This window comes from Cydia pomonella, chromosome 1 (genome assembly GCF_033807575.1).
Source record: "Cydia pomonella isolate Wapato2018A chromosome 1, ilCydPomo1, whole genome shotgun sequence".
In the NCBI taxonomy this organism is placed as follows: domain Eukaryota; kingdom Metazoa; phylum Arthropoda; class Insecta; order Lepidoptera; family Tortricidae; genus Cydia; species Cydia pomonella.
In genome coordinates, this window is record NC_084703.1 from 15,325,834 (window position 1) to 15,351,972 (window position 26,139).

The 26,139-nt window shown below is 38.2% G+C and overlaps 1 protein-coding gene across 11 annotated transcripts in view; it reads right to left on the minus strand.

Annotated features, from left to right (window-relative positions):
* LOC133516403 (polyhomeotic-proximal chromatin protein-like) overlaps nucleotides 1-26,139 on the minus strand; it is a 47,901-nt gene that overhangs the window by 16,968 nt on the left and 4,794 nt on the right. For 5 of the 11 annotated variants that reach the window (XM_061849385.1, XM_061849321.1, XM_061849352.1 and 2 more), the window contains exons 2-20: nucleotides 20,498-21,143; nucleotides 19,133-19,321; nucleotides 18,530-18,721; nucleotides 16,165-16,320; nucleotides 15,828-15,956; nucleotides 14,812-14,924; nucleotides 13,077-13,221; nucleotides 12,406-12,496; nucleotides 11,453-11,488; nucleotides 9,599-9,768; nucleotides 8,476-8,628; nucleotides 7,284-7,479; nucleotides 6,475-6,638; nucleotides 5,897-6,006; nucleotides 2,529-2,643; nucleotides 1,904-2,012; nucleotides 1,488-1,597; nucleotides 989-1,099; nucleotides 332-421 (exon numbers count right to left, since the gene is read on the minus strand). In XM_061849385.1, the coding sequence (XP_061705369.1) occupies nucleotides 332-421; nucleotides 989-1,099; nucleotides 1,488-1,597; nucleotides 1,904-2,012; nucleotides 2,529-2,643; nucleotides 5,897-6,006; nucleotides 6,475-6,638; nucleotides 7,284-7,479; nucleotides 8,476-8,628; nucleotides 9,599-9,768; nucleotides 11,453-11,488; nucleotides 12,406-12,496; nucleotides 13,077-13,221; nucleotides 14,812-14,924; nucleotides 15,828-15,956; nucleotides 16,165-16,320; nucleotides 18,530-18,721; nucleotides 19,133-19,321; nucleotides 20,498-21,143 (3,025 nt within the window). Of the gene's footprint in view, nucleotides 1-331; nucleotides 422-988; nucleotides 1,100-1,487; nucleotides 1,598-1,903; nucleotides 2,013-2,528; nucleotides 2,644-5,896; nucleotides 6,007-6,474; nucleotides 6,639-7,283; nucleotides 7,480-8,475; nucleotides 8,629-9,598; nucleotides 9,769-11,452; nucleotides 11,489-12,405; nucleotides 12,497-13,076; nucleotides 13,222-14,811; nucleotides 14,925-15,827; nucleotides 15,957-16,164; nucleotides 16,321-18,529; nucleotides 18,722-19,132; nucleotides 19,322-20,497; nucleotides 21,144-21,271; nucleotides 21,512-26,139 lie in introns of those variants that run through there. The other 6 variants (XM_061849361.1, XM_061849392.1, XM_061849399.1 and 3 more) reach the window with 4 other exon arrangements.

Sequence of the window (26,139 nt, forward strand, 5' to 3'; positions counted from 1 at the left end):
GCCTACATGTGAAATCCAAATATGTATCTGCATTTAAAAAATATTATTATGATTTATTTTTAACTATAAATTTTGATACAAATCATCACTAATCGGCTTGAATTTGATACCTCATACGTGGAAGTGCAACCATGTGCTACAAACTGTAGGGCCTATGAAATGTATGTGAAGTGCATGGGGCGCATTAAGCGGCGAACAAGAGGTCAGGTGCCACTTGTCTAAAATTTGAGTGTAAGAGTGACGTAAAAACCGTATGCTGCTGCTGTACATATTTTCGGAAGTGTACAAGAACACAACAAAACTCGGAATGGCGGAAAAATATAATTCTTACCGTTTGCATGGCAGTGGAATGGTTCATAGCAGCTTGTTGTTGTACGGCCATCCCTACTGAAGTCTGGACGAGCCCACTGCCGACGAGAGTCTGCAAATACAGTAATCTAAACCACTATTACATTTCAATTTGTTTGAAAATGGCAGGTTGTAGACAAGATGCTGAATGAAAAAGTAAAGTTAGGATGAACGTACATACAAAGGAAATAATACGTGTCTTACGTAACTTAACAGTTATTTATCAACATTAAAGGTTGGAGTACACCAAAAAGCTGGGCACTAAACCAGCGCCGCCCCAACTCATCGTAAGGCAAGCGATTCAACGCCTCGGAGTTGTAAACAAGACCACGGCTGGTATGGCTTGCGACTAAGCGACAGCGGCGGAAACCACGCCTAGGGGAACTACGGGCGGTCCGCGCGCTATTCCGCGCCGACGGCGAGATGCAAGTGCGGTGACAACCAGTTGGAAACGCGGTTACTGCGAGTTGTGTAAGCGACAATTACCTTGTGCCGAGGCCAGGCGATGCTGTTCCGGTGTCGATAAGGGCGCTGAGGCTCGGCGACGGTCTGGTGCCGAGATTTTTGGTGAGCTCCAACCTTAATACTAGGTCTGTGAATAAGTTTACGTTAAAATGATATTGGGATTATGATCCCTCACCTGCGGCTGCTGCAGAGCCTGCACCTGCGCGAGCGTGCCCTGCGCCTGCGGGGCCGCGCCCAGTTGGCCCACGAGCGCACCCGCCTGCGACATGCCGCTCAGCTGCACGCCCTGCACAACACATTCCGTCACTACCCTCTACGTCAACTCATATTCGAAAACCACAAAAAAGGGGAATCCACGCGGACCGCGATGGCTGCCACACAGAGAATTTAAAAAAAGACCATCGACTCTGCGCGCATATCGCAGTGTATGCTACACGATTATGTGAAACTGTTGCTCTCCCGAGTTCAATCGTCTGTGGCACGACTATAAAACAACGTGTCGTGATTAGCTCGCCTCATAAAATGCTTATCCCCTTATAATAATAAAACTTGGCAAACCTCTGTTAAATTTTGATAGGGATAAACGATTATCAACGGCTTGTTGACTTGACAGATATGAATAACGCCATTAGTGTTTAACTTTACAGGCGGACTATAATTAGTATGGTAGGTACCGGATGTATCTGCTGCACCATGGATATGGTTTGCGGGATGCCGGCCATGGGCAGGCTCTGCGCCACCGACCCCACCGGCAGCGAGCCTTGCTGCATGCCGAGAGTCATTCCTGCCAACCACAATATATAATTTTAATCACTATACCACAAAGGCGAATCACAAGATGGAGTATCCTTAACTATATATGAATACTTTTAACCTAATAAAGAGGTTGCTTTATTATAGGCGTTTTAGAAAAACGATAATTCAGAACAATTCCGAAACAAACATTCAAATCATTTCCGCAAAAAATAAATAATGACTACTTCTTCCTCATCCAATAGTCGGCAATATCAGTTTGACAGGTCATTTCCATTCCATTAAAGAAGCGCACATGGATATTCGTTTGACGCAGCGTTATGAAGCGTAGGCTCACCTTGTTGTTGGTAATGCTGCACCATCTGCTGCGTTTGCTGCTGATGCAACAACTGCTGCTGCTGCTGCTGCTGTTGTTGCTGCTGCTGTTGTTGTTGCTGTTGCTGCTGCTGGAGAAAGTAAAATTTAATATCAAACAGAATATTCACAATTAAATACACTGAAACTTATTAGATGAACTTTTTCGAGACTAAAAGGATAAAGTGCTTAGTTGTCTAGAAATATGCAAGCAGATGGGAATACCCTTCTACGAACGCCTTATTTCGGCTAATATATTGCTATATATACATATAAAGAATATACCTACCTAACTGTTTCATATAAAACCGATTCAATTGTAGCAGATTTATGTTGCCTTAATTATTCAAAAGGTGCAAGCCGTTTAGTAGTGCTGTACGCGTTGTAACAATGTTAGGATTGTTTTCAATGTTGGGTACTACGTCTACGGGTGCGTTCCATTTCATTCCATGCAACATCGTTAATTTTCATAAGGTGACATCACGTGCGTTTCTATGTTGCAGCACACGTGGATTGCGCGAAACGGCGTATTTGACATCTGTCATCTGATTTACGTTTGTCGATGAACGATTGTCATAGACAGAGTACGTGAATGTCGTTGTTGATACCTGCAACGCCTGCTGTTGCAAGATGGCCTGCTGCTGGATAGTCTTCGTAATGGGTTGCTTGTCTTGCACGCTCGATATCTGCGTCATCTGCCCGCTTGAATTCATCAGTAATACCCTGCGAAACAAAATAAGAGTTATGGATGTTGCGATAAATAGAAAAAGGAGTTCCTAATTTGCAAAGAACAAAAGTTTAAGATAAATAAACTTGCCGTTATAAACATTTGACAGCCGAAGTAGATCAGCGCCATATGATTTATGGTAACTGAGTAGTCTATTGTTAACTTTTTATTACCTACAACTAAAACTACCGTATAATGTACTATAGCGATATCTATAGTATTTTCCAAACGCGAAGGGTAGGGTGACATTTGAATTGTATTCATTCCATGCTATTGACGTTTCAGACCAATCCTTTTTTTTAATATATATAACCTGAACCCCAATAGGACAAAAATACTTATCTTCGTAGCTTAAAATATCTCATTATAACAGACACAAATCACCAAAATATATATTATTGGGTTATAGTAATAAAAATGTACATTTTAATATTGTCGAGTTTCATCATGTAAAACGGAAATCAATTGCAATAGATTTTGACTCTACTTAGCGACCGTATCGGTTCCGCTCGTGTCAAATCGTTTCAGTCGCGTCTAATTATGAAAGTATGACTACTTTAAAATATAAATCATCACCAGTAAAATCGACTATATAGACTTTGCAAATACAATCGAGAATCGTAAAAATCGTTTCTAATTTAAATTGTCACAACCCTATAATCGCTTTTTGACATGTGTCAGCCTACCTTTCGAGCCTTTCGAGTTTGAAAATAGTATTTTATGCAACAGTTGTATAAGAAGGGTCAAAAAAGGCGAGTGGCGTGAGTAAAGGAATACGCCACGAGCATTTTTTGACCTACTTATGCAACGTTGCATACACTATTTTTCCTACGAGTCAACAAAAATAAATCTTAATTTAGGTAAACAAAGCAAAAGTACATAGCCAAGACGCGCGAGCATACCTTGTTACGCGGCCGGCCGGTCAGCGACACCTTCTCGTAACTCATGAGGCCCTGGTACTTGCTCTTTGCTAAATTAAATGTTTCGACAGTTTTTTCTCGATTTTGGCCACCGTAGCCTACGGAGACTAACAAGCAACGTTAAGCGGTCTTCGTAGTCTATAGTATATAGTATGGGTGTTGCTATATTACGGGTGTCACATGCGTGTTTCTGACTTATGAAGTAATTGTTTTTACTATGCAACCAAATGAATATTTTGTAAGTTGGCAGCAATGCACTTAGTTTAAAACTGTATTAGTTTTGATTTTGTTAGGTTGGTAGCCATTAATCGCAGTAACGTTATAGCGATTAAAAGCACAAGAGCTGTTATGAGGAATAGACAACATAGACTTTTCTTGAAACCTTTTATGTATGTTCTTATATTCGTGTTAATGAATGCATAAATGACAGATAACAGTAGAGGAGTAGGAACAGACTATAAGTAATCTGGCTGTTAAATTCGAAGTGCGATGTTTCCTGAAATTATATGATGAGATCTTCTATAACTCTTCTGTTATTTATTACCGCCCGCCCGTAATTCACGCTTATAACACATTTAATATATATTTAGAATGAATTATAATGATAATGAGTTATTATCATTATTATTAGATGCAAATTACCTTAAAATGACTATTGGTATTAACAATTAATGTTAAAGCAATAATCTTCTTTAATACGTAGGTTTATTAATTAGTTGTACGTTATTATTAGTCGTAGAATGTTTCTTTTCATTTCTTACAAACATATATATTCATATCTAACAAAATAAAAAGTAAGTTTTTCGGAACCAAACTTCGTTAAACTTCTAAAACTTGTTAATTTCATAATTAACAGACCTCAAACACACCATGTAACCACCAAACAACAGTTATATAATACCTATCTTTTTTGTATCAATGTAACGTTCGTGATGCACTTGCAATATGCAACGTGATTATGCCGATAATACGCAATGACCTTGCGACAAATGTTCAACTAGCGCCGGCAATTGTACCGAAGCTGGGCGGCATACTATATCGCGCACAGTCGGTATTTCGAAAAACGCTAAAAATCGTGCGCGAGAAAAGACCAAGTCACTAATTGGCTACATTTTAATCCGTAATCTTGGGTATCAACGTTGCCGGTAAAGGTTACAACGCAAATTCCTCGCGCAGGCGCGGTACAGGGGTTCTTTACCGCCAAAAGTAATCTGATTCAAAATTCTATTTTTTATTTTATTTTAGGTATTAGTGGTTCCAAACGGCCAAAGATATTAAACTTGGCACGAATTAAGCTTTCAGAGGTAAAGGGAACGTCTGGAATGCTGCAGACTAGTGTCCAACATTACCATTAAAAAAATTGTTCTGTACAAAAATATATATTTGTAGTACTTAAGGTATATAAGTAAGCTTAGAATTTATTATAATTTGTTAATAATTATATATATATATATATATATATATATATATATATTAAGCTCAGATGTTCTGTAGCAAAAAAACATAGTCTAGTAAATCTAGCACTCTTATATTTAATCAAAGAAACCGTAGGTCAAACACTAAAATGCAATATTTAATTATGCCGCATACTGTAAATGACCGTTTGTTTCTTAATAAAAGAAAAATACAATAGCTGAAAGCTAAGTATGCCTTTTTTAGCATTAGAAAAGGGGTCAACAATCTCGATGAGTATTTTTACTTAATAACGCTTTAAAACAATGGCAACTAATGATGAAATGATAATATATAATATATGAATGTATAATATATTCTTGCTATATATTTGCTGAGACTAACCTTACTTACTTTTCAAAAGTGTTTTTCAATAAAAAGACACGTCAATATTGTTTGCCCTATTTGTAATGCTAAAAAAACAAGGTATGGAAGGGAAATCAAGACAAATTTCGTATCCAGCTGGCACAATTCGCTCGTTTTACCGATCTGATGAGCGAATATTGAATAATTAGGGGAGCAGATTGAGCCACTTTGTGTCACTTATTTAACCTCGTCGTGATCTGGAAAACGTTCACCTTTTCTAGACGTAAAGTTAGAATTAGGTTAAGCACCCTTACATTCTAGGGGTATTAATTTGCCAACGAAAACAGAAACCAGTAGTTTTAAGTTTTAACTTGGTCTTTTTGATGATTCTATATCGCGTCCGTTAGCTTAGAATTAAACAGATGTTTAAGCCTCGCCAGCAAATTCCGTCATGAAATTTAAAAAAATATAAAAATCTATAGGTGGTTACCGTTAGGTGCGTACATTTCTCAAACAAATCGCATGTTTTTAGTGACAGAGATGGTTGGCCAAACTATAGAGTGGTACTGACTGTTGTTTGGGCTGCTGCATCTGGTGCTGCATCTTGTTGGTCTGGTTGGCGGCGTCCTGCTTGGCGGCCGGCGCAGGCGACCGCACTCCCGGCTTGCCTCGGTGCTTTGCCTGTCACAATACAAACACACCATTTTCTTAATCATTCAATGAAATATTGATGTTATTTTCCCTTAATAGGCTACGAAGTATCACATGTCGGGTGCGGCTTGGCAGAACTTTAATGGAATTTCATACAAACATGGAGGCCACGTTGTTCCACATATATTTATAACACAGCATCATGGCGTTCAGCTATCAAAAAAAAACTAGCAATATTTCTTTTTTGTTTAGTTTTCTATTCCACAGGCTACTAGTATTTGTATTGCTCATCATGTAGACTAAGGAATATTTGAGTTAACAGTAATATAACTCATGAAATTAGTTTACTGTGTTACTAGGCATCTTGTATCTTGTAACAATGGAGGTAGATAGTAATTCTCATATCAATAACCTAGTCGCATGAGGTAAGTAGAGTAATGCACATGTCATGCTTAATTGACATGATTTCCGCATTTAGGATTAGTGAAACATCGAGACCTGGTTCTGGGCCTGGTTGGCGTTGGTCTGTGTGGACACGGAGGAGGCGGGGCGGATGGCGCCGGACGGCATGATGGTGGACAGCGGCCGCGGCGCCTTGGCCAGGCCCTCGGTGGACGCGCGCGGCTTGGCCGCAGTGCCCGTCGCGCACGCCACGCTCGCGTCTGTAATAACAACACGAGTTACTTTAACCATATCTATGTGAACAAAAAGTGCACCAACTTAAGTAGGAAAATGACTGGGATCAGTGGCTCCGCGGAACGAGCCTGCTGTCAAACATGCGTGCACGTGCCGTCGTTAAATATTGCAATTTGAAAAAGCGTAGCCATTTAAAATAGGAGTCCAATTAGAACGGCGATAACTTTCAGAAGTTTGTTGAGTAGAAAAATCTTAAAACTAAGACGCAATGGCAACTTTGTCATGTCATGATTAAACGTTCGCTCAGCTCACACACATAAAAGAACACTCGTAGAAGCAAAACTCAGAGATCGCACAATTTCACAGCCATATTCATAACTTGGTTATATTTTTAATTTTGAAGTAATTACCCCTTCACGTTGCCATAATAGAAATGGCCTCTTTAAGTTAATCCTCGATGCATTAGTGATAGAAAGCGATTGCCTTTGGTGCATAATACTGACTAGTAATACAAATAGCAAGAATTTATTAACACTAGAATAAAAACAAAGCAATTCACAGGTAAAAGGAAAATATGTATTTCTAAAGAGAACGGATTTGATGCGGCAAATGTCTTTGTTTACAAACTAGTATTCTAGTTAGATGTTGTTTGTTATTATGGTGATACTGACTGTTGTGATGCTGCGTGTTTTGCGGCGAGTGCTGTATGAACATGGAGGGCGCGTCGGGCTGCGCGCCGCGCAGGAAGATGGGGTTGGAGGCGAGCAGCGGGCCCGCGGGCACGCCCGCCTGCAGCCCGCCCGCCCACACCTGCGGCAGCGCGCCCGAGATCTGCCACGGCGCGAACTGCATCGTGCCGCCGCCGCTCTGCCGAACCCAACACATGCATTCAATATCACTCCATCTTTTTAAAGTACACTTATACATTTAAAACCCAGCATTCACACAAGAACTCGAACGTCAACTTCTACAAATACAAGAGTAAAATCATAGTGTACATCAATGGTGTCCTAAATTGAGATAATGAATATTTAGATGACCTACAATTATCACACCATTTTCGTGTCTTCGAGAATCGGTACATACACTGGCAGAAGCGACTGTTACGTCCACAATTGATTTACGGAATATCCCAATGTTCAGTAGTTATTTACATAAGATGCAGCTGAACTTCAGTCAATGAGAACAGTCTTAACATTAGCTTAGCACAATAAAACACACTCGCTTAGCTTATTATTTTCAAATGAAACAGATATAAACTGTGAAAGTTATTGTTCGCTAGGAGCAAAATGCGGAAAGTACCAATTAGTCATTCATCATTTTTCAACATTAGTAGATACAAGTCCTGCAAATATCCTACTTATTGATGTAACCGTTACTTAAGACTATTTTTGTAATATATCTTAAATAAATATTTTTAACAACAAAGGTCCAAGTTCTTATCGTTGTTTGGATAATGACTCTTTAAGTAAGGCTATTTCTTGGTGGTAAAAATCGTTAACTCAATATATGCTTCATCACATATAATCTTGGTCGAACCCAGGATTCATTGACGAGTTAACAATTTCGGCCGTGGATGCCATTTCCGGCTCCATACAATTTGGCTTGTAAAATGTTGGTGCTTTGACAAAGTAGCTACGTATTCTGACTAGTCCTTTATCTACGCCATATAGTTAATATAATCTGGCCAACCAATTTGTCACTAGAAAATACTAATTGGTCTTTAGAAAAGACTAATTTGTCACTAGTTAAGACCAATTGGTCAACGTTACCAAGGGTGGCATTTACGTAGAGCTTTGAAATTTTCTATGGACAAATTGGTTTGGCAGAGTATAGTTACGATGAATAGGTAAAGGTACGCACCTGCAGCGGGCTGATGATCTGCGCCTGCTGCTGCTGCGCGCCGAGCACGGGCTGCGACACCTGCACGCACTGCGCCGCCACCGGCATGGCCGTGGCGCCGCTCGCCACCGCGCCGCCGGCCTTGCCGCCCGCCACCTTGCCGCCGCTCATCACCTGCTCGACCACAACGGTACACAGTTAACAACGCACTATCAAAAGTAAACCCTTTTAAATATAAACTTTAATTAATATATTTCATTACTGTACGTTCATATACAAGCAGTGAGCTTGCGCTTGTTGACCGTTGAGTTTTTTTTTTATATAATGCACACGAGCGAATATTGAATGTATTGCAAATTCATACTAAACAGAAGACGTCAGCTCTAAAACCAGTGACGTATATAGATCACCCGCAGCTTTGCAATACAATAATTACCCATTGCTCAAGATTTCCCGCTATTAAAATCCACTACTACTCATTCACTCGGATTCTACATATCAAGCATCTTGCGCGGCAGTACTATATTTGATGACGTCAAGCTGCGCGCAGTACAGTCGAGCCGCTAGCGGCACAATACACGTGGGAGCCGTGCTCTTTAAGTGACCAAAATAACTTAAATCCCAAAGGACAAAAAATACGTATCTTCGTAGCTTAGAATATCTCATTATACATAGTAGTCACAAATCACCGAATTAAATATTATTATGTTATAAAAATATAAAGATAAATTTTAATATCGTTAAGTTTCTTTATGTAAAACTAAATTCGATTGCGATCAGCCTACCCTTCGAGTTTAAAAAAGACTATAACTGGTAGAAATCAGCAATGATTTGAATTTGCAGAAAGAAAAATCAAGCGTTAAATTACATAGCATCTGTTATCAAAAATGAATATAGGCTTGATATAATGCCGCGAACTGGACGCCCGCGACCGCCAGGGCAACGAGCGGCCGCTCATGGCCGTTCATAAATTTGGTCCTGAGCAATGTATGAATGGCTTTGATCTGCCGGTCGTCGCCCCGCCGGTCGCGTGCGTCCAGTCCGCGGCTTAAGATTTTCTTGATTTGCATTATAAACCCAATCTTAATGAACTTATAAGGGTACAATACCGATGATGACATAAAGAGATAAACTAATGCCATACCTTGTGCATTTCATTAGTCTTCTGCTGGTGCGAGATGCCGGAGACGGAGGGCTGCGAGTGCGCGGGCAGTAGGCTGGGCTGCGAGTTGATGACGCCGAGCGGGCTGAACACGAACGTCTGGTTCTGCGTCGTGGGGATGGCCGGGATCGTCGTGTAGCCTGGGAACGGAGCTGACGCACAAACACTCCTTTACACAACTGTACACACGGCCGCAAAATTGCATGGCCGGCCATGCGTTATTCCATACGTCAAGTGTGACTTGGCACATTAAGTCACGCGAGTCGCGGCAATGTGCATGTACCACACCGAGCTCGTTGGTTACGCCGTCACGCGACTCTTGCGAGCCGTATACAACATAACATGGTGTTCAACAAAAATGGCCAAACATGAAATTGAATTGATGTTATTTGATTAATTAATGTATTGTTAATTTACTGCCCCAACAATTATACATTTTACATACAAATTAATGTAACATTAATGAAGACACAACATAATACATATAAAACTTAAAATCTAAATCTAAAAATAAATAAAACTAATCTTAAAATAAATAATTAAAAACTATCCCCCTGCGGCATGGTGCCGTAGATGCTGGCAGCATTTCCTCGTTGTATCGCAATACTTATTCTCTGTGCGAGGAAGCTGCCAGCTCTACGATCACCGGTAGCGTCTGCTATTTTTTTATTAATTAATTATATATTATTAACAAGAGCTCAAATATATAGCTATTTAATTGTAAATGTATAATGAATGTGATCAGTGTGATGAAATCCATAATATATGAGAAATACATACATAAGCTTTTTCATTTTATTTTTGTATAATTCCTTAACCGCCAGTGCACCAAATACAGTTTGTGGGTCAAAATACTTTTCGTTGTCTTGGTTTTTGGCCCAAAAAATGTGACGGAGTGTAGTTTTTTGTATGATGTGATTTTTTTTTGTCATGATAAATGTAATCTACATCTAAAAAGAAATGCAATAGCACTCGTCTTTTTTATTTATTTGCGTAAATACAGAAATACAAGCGTCACAGAGTGGTTCAAAACAAGACAACGAAAATAATTTCCAACCTTTTATGAAATTATCCCGTAGCTATTTTTGGCAGCAATGACCTTATGTTGAATACCATCTCATGAGTCATGGCGTAGCCAACGCAACTAAGTACTGAAGCTACCGTGTGGTCCTGTAACTGCATATACCATTTTATTTTTGTTTTTACTTGATTCTTTTCAGGGACATCATGCAACATTGCTCAATAGCAATATATTATTAAAACAATGCTTACTTCAAATTGCTAGAAAATGTTAGAATACGAAATTGTAACGCGATTAAAATAAAAATACGTAATTTTCAATCGTATCAATTCACATATCAATAAATCATTGTTCAATTTAACTTTGAGATTTCGGTCCCTAAGAAGACAAGTAATTTTAAAAAGGGAAAATTTAGTATTTAATGAAATCTTAAAAGTTGAGAGTCTGGTTTTACTCTTTATTTTTTTTTAATAACTTTTAAGATCTCACCGGCATTTTTGATTGCCTAAGTGAGTTTATCTAGAAATGCACAGCAAGCTAAATAAATGTAAATAAGTGCGTGAATTACAACTAAAAGTATGTAACAATAAACGTGTAAAAAAGCGGAGGCTCGAAACTAGAACCTACAAAAACCGAACTCAATTGTTTCTCGTTACAAAAGCTTGGAACAGAACGGAATTCTAATGCCAATTATTATTTTGATCAGAACCAAATAAGGAAACAAAACGAGGCTCCCTCGTGAAATCAAGACACACTGTCCATCAATCACGAGACTGAAAAACCAAATGATAATCCAATTCCAAAAATTTATAAACCTTGTTCCTGATACGTCGTTAGACCTGCAAAGTTTACTGAAACACTAAATAGTGTGGAAGTTCATGTTCACATTAGGGCAGTAAAAACATTAGGGCTGATTGAAAATACTACTTTCTATGAGGATTTATAGGTAAACTCTACAGAAGGGGGCTTCACTATTGCAACAAGGGGTGCATCAACCGATGAGTAACTAGTATACTGTATCAGCGAACGTCGGCCGGCTGTTGGTAGCGGTGTTGATTGCGCTATCGCTAATCTGCTAGTAAATATTGATCCGTTCTGATAGCAACAAGGCCCACACACCTTGTGCGAATCATTTACAAGATGTACGAAAGTGGGGCGGGTGCTGGTGGCGCTTTAATGCAAGGACAGATTTGACTCTCTAAAAGGAAACCATACTAAAAAATAAAATTTTAGTTAATTTTGATTTAAGAGACTACATGCTGCAAGTAACGTAAGTTGCAGCTGTAATTTTAGTTACACAGCAGCAGGTCGCTCAATAAGAATATAATGGATCCTTGCATTCAAAGCCCACGCTCTTGAAAAGCCAAAGTGTACGGTTTGCCGCGTACCTTATTTGTAAGTAGCACTAAAATGTATAGCTTCTAGGATCTATATACATGTAAGTGCGAAGATTATTTAAGTATTGAAATTTGGCCATTCAATGACTATTATAAATAAAAACATTTAGGTTCACGACATTAAGGGTCAGTAACCACTATTCACAACGCAAGTCTATTTCGGACAACTATATTTATAGCAAGATTTAAATAGAATTAATGTACATATATGTTCGTTACTACCAAAGAAAATCTGTGTCTGAAAGGTACCTGGTAGACTAGGTATATTAAGTTGAACTTTTAGATTTGATGCGTATGTCTAGGCTAGAGGGTAAAAAGTATGCTCGTAAAGAATATTTGAAATTGTGAAATGTAGCAGTGTTGGTACCAACCGGCTTGCCCCTGCAGAACTTGCTTGCCCTGCGCAGTTAACATGTGCGGAGCCAGCTGGTTGCCCTGGAACGGCTTTCCCGCGGCGATCACCTGAAACACAATTTCAACGCAATTTTTTACTTACGTGTATTAAATGGACTGGAATTGTGACAGATAATTTAGGTGTAACAAAACACTGTGATAAAATCACTATACGTCGTCAATATTTTCGTCCATGACAACTTAATTGGGAACACGAAAAGCCGCCGCCTCGGGGATCAAGCCTTTCAAAGGATAATTTGCGGTTGTCGCCAGCCATCTGGTGAGAAATAGTACCGTTTACGGATTGTAATTGACTTGCGTAACTAACATGATTACTTTGTTTGAATTATAAAAGTTTGCCTAATGGCATACTGTATCATAAAGCTGCATAATCGGCATGTCTGGCCTGTGCAAAATGCATTAATATTCACAATTACTGGTCATTATACATAGTTTGTAAATGTGACCTTTTTTTCTTTGCGATTGCAGCTTTAAATTTGATTGCAATTCGACTCCTTCACCTCGATTCAATAGCATTATTCTCCCGACATCAAAAAAATACGAAGCGCTCATCTTTTATTTGTGCATTATTACGCTCACCAAATATAATAAACGACTTTGAGCAGAATTTAAATTTGGAAGATGGTACCTGTATCTGCTGGGAGTTGATGCCGGGGTGCAGGATGTTGCCGGGCATCAGCAGCGGGCCCTGCGCGTTGTACAGCTGCTGCAGGTACGTGCTGTTCTGCAGCGGCTGCTGAATCACCTGCACGCGGCTGTGGCCCCATTCAGCGCTGCAAATCGACACAGTATATTCTTATATTAATACCTGCGGAAATAAATACGCTAACGAACCTAAGAATAATGAAACACCAGACAAGTGCGAGTCGGACTCGCCCACGGATGGTTCCGTACAAATTTAACTTATTTATGCTTTATATTTTTTTATATGTTTGAGTTTTGAGATTATTCTTCAATATACTTGCCATTTAGTCAAGATTATTTGCCAAATTTCAGAGTTCTAGGTCAACGAGAAGTAACATCTGAATGTTGATTTTTTTACGAAATTAGAAGTTTGATTTTTTTCACAGCCTCAAAGGGCTGTAGACCTTCGGTCCCGCCACGCGTTCCCGAGATAAAGGCTCTTGACAGACAGACAGACGGACGTAGGGACAACAAAGTGATCTTATTAGGGTTCCGTTTTTAGGGTTCCGTAGCCAAATGGCAAAAAACGGAACCCTTATAGATTCGTCATGTCCGTCTGTCTGTCCGATTCTGTCACAGCCACTTTTTTCCGAAACTATAAAAGCTATACTGTTCAAACTTGGTAAGTAGATGTATTCTATGAACCGCATTATGATGTTCACACAAAAATAGAAAAAAAAACAATAAATTTTGGGGGTTCCCCATACTTAGAACTGAAACTCAAAAAATCTTTTTTCATCAAACTCATACGTGTGGGGTATCTATGGATAGGTCTTTAAAAATGATATTGAGGTTTCTAATATCATTTTTTTCTAAACTGAAAAGTTTGCGCGAGAGACACTTCCAAAGTGGTAAAAAGTGTGTCCCCCCCCCCCCCCCCGTAACTTCTAAAATAACAGAATGAAAAATCTAAAAAAAATATATGATATACATTGCCATGCAAACTTCCACCGAAAATTGGTTCGAACGAGATCTAGTAAGTAGTTTTTTTTTAATACGTCATAAAAATTTAAAAAAAAAATTTTTTTCATCAAACCCATACGTGTGGGGTATCTATGGATAGGTCTTCAAAAATGATATTTAGGTTTCTAATATCATTTTTTTCTAAACTGAATAGTTTGCGCGAGAGACACTTCCAAAGTGAAAAAATGTGTGTCCCCCCCCCTGTAACTTCTAAAATAACAGAATGAAAAATCTAAAAAAAATATATGATATACATTGCCATGCAAACTTCCACCGAAAATTGGTTCGAACGAGATCTAGTAAGTAGTTTTTTTTTAATACGTCATAAAAATTTAAAAAAAAATTTTTTTTCATCAAACCCATACGTGTGGGGTATCTATGGATAGGTCTTCAAAAATGATATTTAGGTTTCTAATATAATTTTTTTCTAAACTGAATAGTTTGCGCGAGAGACAGTTCCAAAGTGGTAAAATGTGTGTCCAAAGTGGTAAAATGTTGAACAAGATCTTTTTTAATACGTCTTAAATGGTACGGAACCCTTCATGCGCGAGTCCGACTCGCACTTGGCCGCTTTTTTTTTTCATGAGTTTAAGTATCTGGACGCCCCCGCCTAACCTAACCTAACAATAATTTTAAACATCAAAACAACTCTACATACTGAATTACTACCGCAATATTCTCTAAAATTTAGCAGAGACGCTCAACCCAGTACATACCTGATTTGCTGCGGGTGTTGCGTGTTCGGGGGTAGGCTCTGAAGCGGCGGCATACTAGAAATGCCGGCGCTCGTCTGCTGCTGCATGCCCGCCGCTGACTGCTGTTGTTGGACCTGTACAAAAAGAATACCTTCACTATAATTACTCGATCTAAACAGTATTTTACCTACACACATAACCCTCTATGGTGATTCAAAAACCGTAAATTACAGCCAGCAACAATGCCAGCATAAAGGTAACCTGATTGTTAGACTTAGAACAAATTTCGTAACAATAACATCATATTTGATTTTATAATAACATCCTAATTTCAATTATCTCTGAAAAACAATGGAACTTGATTGACTTCGATTCGATAAAATCGAGATGAAGTTTCATTCCAAATGAAATGTCACTAGGGATATCTAAAATAAATTATCTCACACCTGGCATGAAATACAGCACCAGCTCGCGTAGCCAACATGCCAATCGTTAACGCTCCGTAGCGTAGCGTAGTCATCTCTCTCTATCACTCTTCCGTATTAGTGCGACAGTGACAGTTGCGTTTCGGTCGCTACGGAACGTTAACGATTGGCATTTTGGCTACGCAGGCTGAATATTAATAGAGTCGTAGACAGCAGTTATTTTTGGATACAATTTATATTTTATAAATCACATAGAGCTGTAAGAGTAAGTAACTTGACCGTGACGTCATTTGCTAGTATTTCATATAAATTCCATAGTGGCAAATTGTTTTGACAGTTCGAACACAGTAACTACGATCAGACTAGTAGTCAAATACCCTGTTGCGAAGTGTGATAAAATAGTGTATGTAAATGTATATAGTTAGGCATTAAAACATTTGTGTCATCTTAGTGCGAAATTTGCAACATTTTAATGCCTTTCATTATGTAGCCATCACAAACTACTATTATGCAGCAGTTCCATAAAAGTTCAAAAAAGGCGAGTGGCGTAAAATAAATATGCCACGAGCACTTCTGCACCATGTTCACTCGCTGGTGTACTGCACTACTCACCTGGTGCGCGGCCAAGGAGCTGGGCATGGAGGAGACGACCGTGACCGTCTGGTGATGCTGCTGCGTCTGCTCGTGCTGCGCCATACTCATCTGCTGCTGGACTACTTGCGATTGACCGTCTACTAATTGCTGTAGAATATAAATAAACATTAATTTCTGTTGCGTGACCATGTATAAATACAAGCTTACTTACAAAAACTACTGCTAAAATAGTCATTTTCTGCCGCTAAGCCATATAAATTACATTTTAAAAGGAAATTGTACATTTATTTTGACATGAAGCAATATTGGCTTGGCTATTAAAAAAGTAATAATTCCAGTTGAACGTTGTACGCACTTGTTGCTGTTTGATGTCGCCGCTCATGCCGGCCTTCTGGCTCTTGTCGAAAAGCAGATTAACGTTGCTCTGCGGGGACGCGAGGAAGCTGAGGTTGATCTCGCCGATGCCGGGCACGTTGAACTGCTGCGTGTGCACCGGCTGGTTGTTCACCACCTGCACACCAACACACACGTACAATGAAATGTTAAGCCGCGCACTTAGTTATAGCGATTACGCACTTATACTCACTTAACGGGTTTGAGGCATTCATCGCTCGATATAGGTTGTGTGTGTGTGTGTGTGTGTGTGTGTGTGTGTGTGTGTGTGTGTGTGTTTGTATGTGTGTGTTTGTATGTGTGTGTGCCGCGTGTATACACTAGAAAATCGGGATTTTACTTCTGCCTATCTCTCTAAACTCTTTTAACATATAAAATTAAGGTACTTTTCAACTGCGTGCCCCTGATAGGCACCTACGTTCATATCTAAAGACGCATCGTACATAAAGAAAACAAAACTCTGTACGGTACTTTAAACAATGCTTTTGCCGCATAGGAGCTCTGGGGGTGGCCGCGTAGTTTACAACGGTTTATAAAAGTAAAACCCGCGTCTTAAATAATCAATTCTCTTTGATAATAGTACATTACGATACATGTATTGTACGTTTTACAGTACATATGGCCCTTTAAATTTTCGAAAACTAAACTGGCGTAACTAAGCTAATTAGAAGGTTTAAAGGGCCATATGTACGGTCGAAAAATTCGTTTTTTAGCAAATTGCTGTTCAATTAAATATGGCTGTACATGCTTATGCTAGCGCTGCCCAATATAGAGTGAACCGTAAACTGCTACATATCAATTTCCTCGACCGTACTGTAAAATCTATCATTACATGTGCGTATTTCCTATTTTTCGCATTTGTAATAAACTATTTCATAAACTAAACTGCCGTTAACTAATATTATTATAGATTGTAATTAAATGGCAAAAAAAGTCTTATGTAACCCTGGTTAAATTATTGTAAAAAAATAGACTCGTTTAACTATTGATGCGTAATAACAGAACAGAATAATGTCAGACCCGCACCCAACATCTAATTACAGCATGCGCCGCGTTGCAATATGGCTACCATAGGAGCGCATAAATCGTACTTTACAAAATGGCGACGGGATTATAGGGGAGGGAAATATATACCTATAACGATTAGAGGGAGAAACGGGTCGCGTATTATGGAGGGTGCACAGCAACGTCCGCCCTCGGTATTACCGCCGCGGAATCCCAAACAATGTTTTATTTGTTATAATATTAATCAAGAAATACACTCCTTTAAAAAAAATACAAATTTAATATTCTTGTGACAATTGCAGGTTTATTTATTTTGTTGAGCTATGTGGTTTGTAAATTTGACTTGACGTAATAGATGTAGTACATTAACGATTTTCAGAGCACACTCTGAAGTTCTAAGGACATATGAGTCAAAGAAAATTAAAAGTTCGCCTAGTATAATCTATAAGCCAATTTTAACGCCTAACATTATCTAGAACAAATTATCTAACCTGATTAATTTGATAATTTCGTCAACAATATTTTGTTTCTTACGCGCCTGGTCGACCCTGAGAGCATCTTCCAATACCTATACGAAACTGAACTATGAAGCGACTAAGAGAACGAAGTTTTTGAAAAGACGTAGCGCTTTTTTAGATCACAATAAGGTTTCCAAAAAAAAATTTAATACACTTGAGCCCCTTCTCTAGGGAGTGCAGCGATTCGAATCCTTCGTTTTTGCCTTTGGCTCGATAGAAAAAAATCACGAACATTGTCTAAAACGCTCTTTAAACATTTGTAATATAAATTATGCACAAAAGCTAAAAATTTTAAAATTGCTTCTAAAAATGCGGAACTTTATTTTTGAGAGAACACAATGATTACTGATTTAATTATTAAAACAGACAAAAAACAAAATTCAAAAGCATTGTATCCGCGGTTCCAAGCACGCATTCATCTCACTCGCGCTACGACCAGTGAGAGTGAGAGAAGACGGGCTAGGCACCTGCCTACCAACCTACTAATATTACTACCTAGTAATACTAGTAGGTTGATAATACTTATCAATTTGATTCTCTCATGCATAGTCAATAATATTAAGTCGTTTTGGATAGTCAGTTCTGAAAGATTTATCTTTAGGTTTAGGTTGAGTAGGTCAACCTACTCAACCTACTAGTATTACTACCTAGTAATACTAGTAGGTTGATAATACTTGAAGGACTGACTTACTGGTATAAGGTTATCAATTTGATTCTCTCATGCATAGTCAATAATATTAAGTCGTTTTGGATAGTCAGTTCTGAAAGATTTATCTTTAGGGACAGCCTATATATACCACAAACCTGCAAAAACTTCTGCTGTTGCAAATCTTGCTGTTGAGTAACTTGCTGTAGCTCTTGTTTCGGCTGCTGCTGCTGTTGTTGCTGTTGCTGCTGCTGTTGTTGTTGCTGTTGTTGTTGCTGCTGTTGTTGCTGCTGTTGTTGTTGCTGCTGCTGCTGTTGTTGTTGATGTTGTTGTTGGAACTGCTTCTGCAACTATCAGAACACAATTAAGACCACTAACGCAACAATATGATATGCTCTGATGCATATGTTCAAACTAAAATTTAACTTTTTGTATTAAAAAAATGCATTGATTCTTAATACTTTTGGCCATGTAGGTTTGGTCCATCATTTACCACTGTTCATCACAGAATATTTTATAAGGCGTGTACCCGGATAGCAATATAATTACATTGACCATCAAGTTAGAGTCAGACCAAGATAAGTTGGCAGCGATCTTGACAGCCCAGACGGTGCAAGTGTCATTTTAAACGTCCAAATTCTATGAAATTATGATGTATACTTAACACATCATGTGGGCTATCAAAATCGCTGCCAACTTAGGGTGGTCTGACTCTACCAAACAACCTGTATAGTAAAATAAGTGAATATGTATGTACATACCAGCTCTTGTTGGTCTTGCTGGTTTTTGATATGCTGCTGTATGGCCTGGTGCTGCCGTTGCAAGGCCTGCTGCTGCAACTGCTGTAACTGTTGTTGTTGCTGCAACTGCTGCTGCAATTGCTGCTGCTGTAGTTGCTGCTGCAGTTGCTGTTGCTGCTGTTGTTGTTGCTGGATTATTTGCTGTTGGATCTGGGAAAGAACAGTATGATTTTTTACAATTAAAGTAAGTAAAGTTATCCATAGACAAAACAACTAGCAATCATCATTAATGATCCAACTTTATGATACCTATCCTTTGTACTAAAACATAAGCCATGAGCATATACTATACTATAGTCTAGTCTAGTCTCAGAAACTGATTATTTACAAATCAACCTAATTTATGACCAGTTAAAGTCCATGAAAGCTTACTATACAAACTATATAAAGTCTATTCATGATGCATTTTATTATAAAGAGTTTCACTATAATGTTTTAAAACAATAAGTAGGTACCACACTGTTGTTTATCCATTAATTAGAATCATTTTTGATTGACACACCATGGTATTTTATTGTCAATGTCAACCTACTGAACCTACAGTGTTATACCTCATTTCATATACCATGGCGAATTCCACTTGAAACTGCACACAAAGAACAATAATGTTGATCTATTTTGTTACAATTGCTTTAAACTCTTCGAAGTCAGGATGTGGTGGTATTACCAACAGTGAAGTAATGTTGGTTAAGCGATATTGATACTTGATACTACTTGGGTATATAAATATTTATGTTTAAGGTAAAAAAAACTTATAATTAAAAAAAAAGAAGTCGTATAGACAGTTAAAACAATTACTTAAATTGGTTTATAAATTTTTGCATATAACAGTAATAGTTTAAAATGTTAATTATTTATTTAATAACATCTAGCCTTGATCAAATGTAGGAATAGGAAACAGGCCTTACAAGTCCAACAACAAATATGTATGTAGTTTTAAAATATTTTTAGCAGACTGACATGACTGTCAAATAATAACATGAAAGGATCAATACTGGCAAATTACATGTAAGACATGGTATCTTTTGTTGTTACAACTCATATTGTTTACGCCTAGTGACCATCTCAAGTGAAATCCCACCAGGGTATATGAAATGGGGTATACCTTTCATGTGGATTCCATCATTTTTATATATTAATTTTCTTTAAATGTATTTTGATTGAAAAATGGAATTGATTTATCCAATGAGCTAAGTTGGTACTACATTATATACTCATTTCTAAATATATATAATAATGTTCAATTCCTGCTTGAGTTATATTTTCTTTTAGGCAGCACATTTAGAAATATGCAACGGTATTACTACATAATTAAATGAACCATACCTGTAATTTATCATCCTCTTCTTTCTGATTCCTATATCTATACTCCTCGTTTTGACCAAGATTATCGGGCTCTGTTTTAGGCTGTTTTAATTCTTGGGGTCTTGGAAAGGTATTGTTCTGTTTATCTAAAGCTAATAGGGTGTTGGCAGCTTCGTATTTATCCTCGAAAGTGATTCCTGCCTTTTCAGCAAGAGTTTCCAGACACTGCAAGGGCCTCTTGTTTGGCTTCTGTTGCCCCTTTGACTTGTCTTGGCTGGGCGACTGTTTTGGCACTGTCCTAGTTATAGTAATACTATTTTTGTTGCAGTCATCTTTCTTATCAATCTTTGGCTCTAAAGTGAAATAGTTTTTAGGGTAGTTAGCGTCTTTGTCTTTGTCAGTGTTGAGAGAGCCGTTCTCTATGAGTGTGATTGTGGTTGAGTTGGCTACTTTGATGGTCTTGTCCTTGTCGGCGGGCTGAAGCTGGTGCGCGGACGCGGGGGGCGGGGATAGCAGCTGCGCCGGGACATGCTGCGTCACTGCAGGGCTCGCATTCTCTGGCCCGACTCCAGCCTTCTCGCCTTTTGACACCTGCTGGAACCCCGCACTTTGTGTTTGTTCCTTATCTTGATCTTTCTTCTTTTGGATGTTGTCTAGTATCTCCGATCTGAAACGTGAGCCCGAGTTATTAAACTGAGAACTTTGCCAGGACCCATAACTAACACCATCTAAGGATTGAACAACGGCAAGGTTAGTAATGACACCCCCCCTCGTATTAACGATACCTGTGACTACCTGTGTTTATCTGACATTTGTGATTTCCGTATTCGTACTATGGGTACATAAATATAGAAGGGAACATTTCATGGTTAATGTAGTGCACTTAGATCAGCTAGGGTTCAAAGAACGAGGGTTCTGTAATATAATATAAAATGATATTATTATTATACTATGATTACTAAACATAAAACATAGTAATCATTCATCACTTTTCACTTTAATTTAATATTGTTTGACATATCGTGCACTGTAGATGTACCATGCTGTCAATGTCACATTGAATTGACATATTTGATAGTGTTGCTACAGCACTGCGTTAGTCTTTTTTTTTAAATAGAGCACTTATAGACGTACGTACAGAAGTTCTAAGTATCCGAGGAAAATTATATCTTTTTCAAAGCGGCTCGCAGTACACACTAATATATCTTTCTCACTCTACATCATAGCCGCGTCCTTATCAGACGCACTAAGGTCGTGGTTCGGTACGTAAGTCTATTAGTACTTTTATTATCGACGACATCAACAGCAATAAGTTTATTTAAACAACAGACTAGAGCTTGAATGGTCAACAAACTTTTGAAATTTAAGCTATTAAAGACCCTTCTAAACGATCACCTATACGACGCCACCTTGACTGAAAGCGTTGTTGGTGACCGTGTAGAAGAGACTTTAAACCCTGCTGCATACATACGGAATTTTAATCCGGTTTCCGTACGGAATGACAACAAGACAGCACATGAAAGTGTATATATAATATATATATAGCGACGACCCGTTATATCATTCCGTACGGAAACAGAGTCAAAATTAACAACACACCCTGTATGTATGAGACCGGCCTTATGGCTTATTTCAAAAGTTTGGTCCAAGGTGACATGTAAATATTATAGGTAAGTAGAAATTGTTATTTATATACCCCCTTATTCATAAACGTGTACATCATACCAATACGTCGGAAAGGGACAAACGATGATTAGCGGCATCGTAACTTTAGTACACGTTTATAAGGGGGATAATATCTAAGATATTCATAAGTAGATAATTGTATAATGTGTAGAAGGTATTTGATGGGAACCAGAAACACTCAACAAAAGTCAAAAATATTAATAGGTAGATAGAATTACACCCAGCTAAGTAGACAGGGATTTTGATAGCCCAGACTGTGCTAGTGTTATTTTAAAACATAATTTCATAGAAGTTGTCAACTTAGCTTGGTCTAACTCTAGATAGATATCCGGTTTTGGCTAGGCACTAGTTTTTACGAAAGCTATTGCCATCTGACCTTCCAACTCAGAGCGTATACTAGGGTCTTATTGGGATTAGTTCGGTCTCCTCACGATGTTTTCCTTCACCGAAAACACTGGTAAAATCTTCACGACTGGTAAATATCAAATGATATTTCGTACATAAGTTACAAAAAACTCATTGGTACGAGTACGAACCGGGGTTAGAACCCGCGACCTCGGGATTGCAAGTCGCACGCTCTTACCGCTGCGCTAGGCCACCAGCGCTTCTAATAAAAGAATGAAAAAAAAAATGCCTATGTATTGTATGTATTTATACATTTTATTTGTAATAATTAATATATGCAATTCCCATACAAGTGAAATGGCCTATATCAAAGATTAAAAAATGATTGAAAGAAGCACATGAATACGGTTTTTAGGGTTCCGTATAGTCAACTAGGCATGCAATGCCGGATTTAGAGGTCTGGAGGCCTCGGGCACTAAAGGAGTGGAGGCCCCCTGGCCCCAAATTTTTTCCAAATAAAATGGTAAATTTAGCGAATTCTCTATTGTGGGGGGCCCCTCTTTTGTGGAGGCCCGGGGCAGTAGCCCCGGTTGCCCTCCCTTAAATCCGGCCCTGTCGGCATGGATATATAAATCAATAAAGCCGACAAAGTCGTACAATAAAATCTAAAAATTTAATATTTTTGAGGGTACCTCCCCTACACGTAAAGTGGGGGTGATTTTTTTTTGCTTCAACCCTACTGTGTGGGTATCGTTGGAAAGGTCTTTCAAAACTAATAGGGGTCTTCAACAAACATTTTTTGATAAAGTGTATATATTCGGAGATAATCGCTCCGAAAGAAAAAAGAAATGTGTCCCCCCCCCCCCCCCTCTAACTTTTGAACCATAGGTCCAAAAAATATGAAAAAAATCGTGGAAGTAGAGCTTAAGAAAGATATTTAATGAAAACTATAGCGGACATGATCAGTTTAGCTGTTTTTGAGTTATCGCAAAAAGTTTCCCCTTCTTCGTAAAAAGATTTACTTTAATTAGGTACTAATTATGCAAATTTGCCTATTTGTTTAACTCGCGTGAAGGGATGAAACGGTACCTACCGTTTCATCCCTTCGTTAACAATTTACTATACTTTAAGCTCCAGTTTAGTTTATTGTGACGGAAGAGTAACTACGGAACCCTACACTGAGCGTGGCCCGACATGCTCTTGGCCGGTTTTTTGGAGTTATTTACTTTAAAAGTGATAAGTATTCATAAATCGAAAAAATATCGAGTCTTTATTTTAGATTCCTACTGTTTAGGTTTAAAGATAACAGGTTTTAATCAAGTTGTGAGGTAACCAGAAGATTCAGAACGTGTAGTAATTATTTATTACGACAAATGGGACAGAAATCATCATAGAAAATGTATTTATTTGCTGACATGTCCACTCACTACTTAGTTTAATTAAATTATAAGTAAGTATGTAATTAGTTCGTAAGTTTTCTAGCACAATATATTATTGTTAAAGAAATAAATAAATTCAGAATGAAAAATGAAATGAAACACACGTTGCGTTCATAGAGGTACAATAAGTATAGAGATGAAATGGTAGAGCCGGCAGATGACCCAACGAAATGCTCTTATGGAACCTTCAGTAGGAGTAGCAGAGAAAGCGCTATGATTATTTGTTCTTGTCACAGTCTCATGTTTTTTATTCCCCACCGTAAGTTTTGTTATGGTTTATGGTGGGCAACAAATAACCAGACCAAATTACGTAGGTTGTTTTTGGTATGTTGTCGGGAATGTTAAAACGCGTTTGTAATTTTGCGCATTGCGTATCCCTCACGGGCGCACGCGTATAGCGCATCTGTGATCCTAAAATCTATGGTTGCGCTATTTGCACTAGAACACTCTGTCTCGTTTTAGTTCAGACCTAGTATTTTATTTCATTTCATTATATGTATTTCTCCCGCGTGACAGTAGGTAGTTTAGTTTGTTAGGTAGGTACTATTTACAGCTGTGCAACTTTACGGGATTAACCCAAACTCGGTTCTAACCATTCAGGTCACCTGTTTCAGATGTTTCGATTAGATGCACGCAAGAGTAACGGAAAGACCTACAATGTAAGTTTACTTGGGTTTTATCTGCTGTTATGACTTAGTTTTTTAAATAAAAGGCATTGCATATTTCTCTAAAAAAATGTACGTGTCAAGCTGTAAGTCCGTAAAAGGAGCTTGGATCTTTTTAAATCCATGTTCCTCGATCTCGAAGATGAACAAATTTGACTATTCTTACTTTGTTTGAAACTTGAAAGGATACTATGCTGGATGACAATGGGAGCAATATTTAACAATATTCATCATTGTCATCAGGGCAAGATCTGATGATGGAATTCTTCAGAAATTGAGAGATGTTCAAATATATATACCTACGTACATTAAATGACAGACCTACAACCAACTGCTGATGAAAAGTATGAAGGCCATAAAATTATGTATTGTGGCATGGCATTTAATTTGTATTGTTTGTTATAGGTTTAAAGGTGTAAAAACGCCTTTATAGTAAAACGCACCTTGGCTTGAAGGATTCGCATCCAGAGGGACTTTTGAAGTAAAAATATTTGCACTTTTACTAAGTTTCATGAATAAACTGGAATTCAGAATTCTTAGAATTTTCGTGATGTTCACTGTGTGAAAATTGTCAGAGAAAAGAGATAGGTAGTCAATATTGCCACACACAAGAGGTGTTTAAAAAATAATTATGGCCAGAGGGCGCCGCGAACCAAGTTCAACGTGTTGCCTCCCTGCTACACTTGAATGTACAAGTTTAAAAAAAAAGCGAAATTTATAAACCTAGTATACATTCTGCTGGAGCGATCAACATCAAAAGCAAAGTGTTTTGTTAAGATTTAGTTAGTGGAAACCGTTTTCTCCTGAAATGGAATTTCATAGAAAAAAGTACCTACGGTTATTTCGTTAGGATCGCAAAGCTAGTTTTCCCTCTGAAGGGTGTTCAGAAAGTTAGGTTTTTAAGCAACATTTTTGTCAAGGGCGAGTTCTGAGATGATGGATTCCAAGAGGAATTGAGGGAACTCCTCAAATCCTATATGCATACAAATACCTAGCCATTTTTTATTTCATTTTAATCTAAAAACTAAGCATTTGCATAAACAGTGCTATTTGGTAAAATGGAACTGCTGGTGAAAACCATAATGGAACGACAAGTATTTTACGTCTTGGAGATAAATTTCAAATGTTATATGATTTAGGTGAATAATATTACTATAGTTTTATTCGGATTCTGAGTATGAACACAATTTAAAAACTTAAAACATTGGTAATATTTCTATAATATGTCCATTTATTATTAGAAAGAGAGGCTTCAGATCATATTTTTGTGACCAGTGTTCATAATTACTTTTGAACGAAAATCTCCTTTAGGATTCTTTGTCATATCTAAACATTTGAGACAATCCAAATCAAAAGGGACCTTATGGCGGTCGACGCTTACGCCATTATTAGCGGCGCGCTATTACTAATGCGGTACTACGCGACGTAAGCGCCGACCGCCATAACGTACCTTTTGATATGGATCGTCACATTTATTCCTGACTTAGCTTGGTTCATCTTCCATAATGACATATAATCATTTTTTTTT